We start from the raw sequence: 5,000 nt of genomic DNA, 5'->3' as shown, positions 1-5,000 counted from the left end.
AGTTATGTAGTGTTTATTCATTTATGTGATAGAAGTTAAGTTCAAATGTCATTGAAAATTAAATCGGTCCCTCTTATTTGGACCTGATATTTAAGGTTATTTCTAACTAATTTCTTCGGAGGGAAAGCAGACCATCGTGTTACTAGTGGTGTTTGCTACGAAAGTCGTATGAGAGAGAGAGAGAGAGAGAGAGAGAGAGAGAGAGACAGAGAGTAATTCTGTGCGTTAGAATTTAATTCCAAGTAATGTTTGTTCTTTCTCCTTGTGGTTATATATTATTTCTTTTGTTTTGAAATTTACTTGTGATTGTTGTGAATTTACTATTTCTAAATCAGTCTTAGCACAAATTGATAGAGTTTCTGATAAATATTCATGCATAATATATTATTTCGGTTGATTTATTTGTAGTAGACCCCCCTCCCCCGTTTTTATTTTCTTTGCTCCTGTAGAGAGTGTTTGTTTTTCGTAGTAAACAGGTGTTGGGGGTTGGGTAACTGAAAGGAGTGTGGGAAACACCAAGGAAATGGCCCTCCCCTTTCTTCTAGTGGGGAGGGGGGGGGGGTGAGCCATCCCTGCGAGTGGGGAGGGGGGTGATCCTTCCCTTCGAGGGGGGGGGTTAGAAAGGAAAGCAGCCATATCCACGAATGCTACATTTTCCCAACAAAGTATCCTTTTGTTCAAACACTTCTTATTACCTCCGCCTTACTTGTGATCCCAGACTGGGGTTCGAGTCACGCTTAAACTCGTTAATTTCTTTGGTTGCTGCAGCCTCACCATCCTTGTGAGCAAAGGATGGGGTCGTTTAGGGAACCCTATAGGTCTTATCTGCTGAGTCATCAGTAGCCATTGCCTGGCCATGTTTGGTCCTTGCTTGGGTGGAGAGAGGCTTGGGCTCTGATATGTATATATGGTCAGTCTCTAGTGCATTGTCATGCTTGATAGGGCAACGTCACTGTCCCATGCCTCTGGCATTCATGAGCGGCCTTTAAACCTTTGTCTGTGTCTGTGAACAGGATTACGTCAAAACTACTTGGCGGATTTTGACGAAATTTTCACCACAGATAGATCTTAGGTCATGGACGACCCCATTAAATTATGGAGATGATCTGGATCCAGATTCTAGATTTAGATATGCATTTTTCGCCATTGTACTCTAGTCTTGGGTAGTGCCATAGCCTCTGTACCATGGTCTTCCACTGTCTTGGGTTAGAGTTCTCTTGCTTTAGGGTACACCCGGGCACACTATCTAATTTCTCTTCCTCTTGTTTTGTTGAAGTTTTTATAGTTCATATATTTCAAGAACAGTAACATTAAAATAGATTCTACATATATAAACTATAAAGACTTATGTCAGCCTATTCAACATAACATTCCCCAATTAACATGTTTACCTTTAAATGAAGTTTATATTATCTTCTAATAATCATGATTATAATCAAAACGATAACACGTACCAATAACAAGGCTTATAACATTTGAAAGTGGATCTCTCTCTTTGATCTTGAAAACCTCTCGAGAGTGGAAATTGATCCCGTGAAACCTGAGAACTGACGGGACAGACTTGACTGACAGTGACTGGTTTTGGTCTTCGTTGGACGGCCTATTTGTATGTCACTTTGAGTTAGAGTTTTATACGGCTGTTTCTGGTATGTGTCATCGTCAGGTTAATGAAACTTCTCTTTATGTAGAGTATTTCCAAATGGTGTGATAATGTTGTGATGATGTACAGTGGGTCTTTGTTGATTGTTAGGATGACACGAGTCTTGGGATAGTTTTTTTTTTAGTTAGCCACTGTTTAGTTGGAGAGAGAGAGAGAGAGAGAGAGAGAGAGAGAGAGAACTTTGAGCAAGAATATTGCCTAGAGAGAGCAAGAGAGGGAATGCTTTAAGCAAGACTTATCTGAGAGAGAGAGAGAGAGAGAGAGAGAGAGAGAGAGAGAGATACCTTGAGTAAGAATATTACCTAGAGATAGCAAGAGAGGGAATGCTTTAAGCAAGACTTATCTAGAGAGAGAGAGAGAGAGAGAGAGAGAGAATATATGTTTTGAGCAAGACATATATATGTGTATATGTATATATATATATATATATATATGTGTGTATGTATATGTATGTATATATATATATATATACATATATATATATATATAGAGAGAGAGAGAGAGAGAGAGAGAGAGAGAATGCTTAGAGCAAAGACTATTATACAGCCTCGCCTCCTCACGTTCATTCATCTTGTTACTACAACTAGTAAAATGAGGTTGATTGAAGACTGGAATTTCAGACGCAGTCATTATCCGAAAGACAGAGACGAGACATCGACCTGGGACTGTCCGTCTTCGTCCGGCCCCATCCGGCCACGTCCGTACCTGTCCGGCCCCATCCGTACCCGTCCGGCCCCATCCGTACCCGTCCGGCCTGTCCGGCCCCGTCCGTCCCATCCGTACCGTCCGGCCCTGTCCGGCCCCGTCCGGCCCCATCCGTACCCGTCCGTCCCTCTCCGTACCCGTCCGGCCGTCCTCGCCGTTAGTAGTGTGGCTTTGAATGGGGCGCGGTAGCTTTTGTGGTCATTGCTGTGTAAGAATGACCGTCCGGGAACCATCAGGGCTTGTGGTCGAGAGAGAGAGAGAGAGAGAGAGAGAGAGAGGGTAGGGTATATTGTGTGCTCGGGAAGTAGAGACCAGAGTTTTTTAGTTTTTTCTTTCAAGGAATGGGAAGGGGTGTACTTGAGCTGCTGCGAGTTGGAAGCAGGTGGTTCGGAGAAGCGGTTGCTCATTCAGGGGTTTTTGGGGGTGGGGTTGGGCGGGACTGTGGGGTTGGGCGGACTGTTTTTGGCTGGCTGCCGGTGTGGGTTTGCTTTTAACGGGTGGACTCTTAGAGCACACACAGCGGTTAAAGGCGTTTTTTCGCGTCATGTTCGATCAATTTCATTTCGAAAGATCAACTTCTCGAAGTCTTTCGCGAGATCTTGTGACATTTTAGTAAACTTTTAATCATAGTTGATTTACTTCTTAAACTTGGTTCTTAAGAGTGTTTATATGATCGAACTGTTAGACAGTCAAGTGTTTGTAGTGATGTTCGAGCGTGTGAAAGAGGTATTTGGTTGTCGAACACGTTCCTCGAACTGTTCGAAGAAAGACAGATTTAGCCTGACTTTTGTAGGCCTGGGTCACATTCTCCACAAACCTTAGGCATTTTTGACTTGATTCCACCACATCGAACCATTTGACAAGCAGGTTCGACAACCCGGTTCGACGAACAGTTCGACCCAAAGAGTCCTTAATCATCGTTCTGCATGTGACTGAAGTGGTTGACTGTAGGATGTTGCTTATTTGAGTCCTGCACTATACAGTATTATCCTAGCTATGGTTCTCATAGTCTTTGTTTGAAGTCCACTGAGACGCCTTGTGTGCTTGGGGGGAGAGAGAGAGAGAGAGAGAGAGAGAGAGAGATTTTGTATATCTCAAAGACTTTGGTCCATTCGTGGAGACTACATTTGTTCTTTTGTAAAGCGATTTAGTTTAAACATTGAGAGAGAGAGAGAGAGAGAGAGAGAGAGAGAGTGTGTGTTCCAAGGAGTTATAAGGATTTCGTATATATCAAAGACTTTTGTCCATTCGTGGAGACTCCATTTGTTCTTTGTTAGAGCGATATATATATATATATATATATAGATATATACACATATATATATATATAGATATATATATAGATATATATATATATATATATAGAGAGAGAGAGAGAGAGAGAGAGAGAGAAGCTGTACATATATCAATGTTTACATTGCTGCTTTCATGACTTGCCCTTCGATTTATTTTGTTTAGTCAGTGGCTGTATTTCACAATACTATTTGCATTTTCTATTTTGTTTTTTCATTGACAAAATCCCAGAGTAGAGATTCTTCAGCTCTGGGAATTTCCGGACTATTTGGAACAGACTAAATTTACTAACGTCTGAAGAGTTGAATGATGTTCTTGTTGCAGATTATTTTTTTTTCATTTTCAACTCAATTGATTCCGTTTTTCTTAGAGTTTACGAATCCCCCCCCTCTCTCTCTCTCTCTCTCTCTCTCTCTCTCTCTCTCATTTTGTGAAATAGGTTCACTAAGTTTATTTAATGTGTCCATTGTGAATTTTGATCAATGACAAATTTATAATGTCCTCTCATTCTAGAATTTGGGTATCTCTCTCTCTCTCTCTCTCTCTCTCTCTCTCTCTGTCAGTCATTTCTTTGAAAGGAATTCACAAAGTTTTTATAAATTTTTTCATTGTGAATTTGACCATTTACAATGTTGTAATGTTTTCTGGTCATAGAATTTTACTCTCTCTCTCTCTCTCTCTCTCTCTCTCTCTCTCTGTGCCAGTCATTTCTTCGTGAAATGAGCTCACCAAGTTTTATGAATCAATCGATTGTAAATATGACTATTGGCAACATTATAATGTCGTTCCGTCGCCCTAGAACTTTGCTCTCTCTCTCTCTCTCTCTCTCTCTCTCTGCCAGTCATCTCTTTGAAAGGAATTCACAAGGTTTTTTTAAATTTGTACAATGTGAATTTGACCAATACAAATTTATAATGTCATCTGGTCCTAGATCTCTCTCTCTCTCTCTCTCTCTCTCTCTCTCTCTCATTTCTTGGAAAGAAATTCAGTTTTTTTTTTAAATTTATCCAATATGTATTTGACCAATGACAAATTTATAATGTCATCTGGTCCTAGAATTTCTCTCTCTCTCTCTCTCTCTCTCTCTCTCTCTCACTGTAAAATTAATTCACCAAGGTTATTTAATGTGTCCATTGTGAACTTGACCAATGACAAATCTATAATGTCCTCTGCTCATAGAATTTGGTTCTCTCTCTCTCTCTCTCTCTCTCTCTCTCTCTCTCTGAAAGTATTCACCAAGTTTTTTCAAATTTGCCCAAATGTGAATTTGACCAGTGACAAATTTATGTCGTATGGTCCTAGAATCTCTCTCTCTCTCTCTCTCTCTCTCTCTCTCTCTCAC

At 40.5% G+C, this 5,000-nt stretch overlaps 1 protein-coding gene across 1 annotated transcript in view; it reads left to right on the top strand.

The window, feature by feature from the left end:
• Positions 1-2,251: 2,251 nt before the first annotated feature.
• The window catches only part of LOC137651846 (afadin-like), a 42,776-nt gene continuing 40,027 nt past the window's right edge, over positions 2,252-5,000 (top strand). The window contains exon 1 of the mRNA XM_068385066.1: positions 2,252-2,525. Coding sequence (XP_068241167.1) covers positions 2,252-2,525 — 274 coding nt within the window. The remainder of the gene's footprint in view (positions 2,526-5,000) is intronic.

This window comes from Palaemon carinicauda, chromosome 13 (assembly GCF_036898095.1).
Source record: "Palaemon carinicauda isolate YSFRI2023 chromosome 13, ASM3689809v2, whole genome shotgun sequence".
In the NCBI taxonomy this organism is placed as follows: Eukaryota; Metazoa; Arthropoda; class Malacostraca; order Decapoda; family Palaemonidae; genus Palaemon; species Palaemon carinicauda.
The sequence above is the reverse complement of the archived record's forward strand: the minus strand, read 5'-3'. Positions and strand labels throughout refer to the sequence as shown.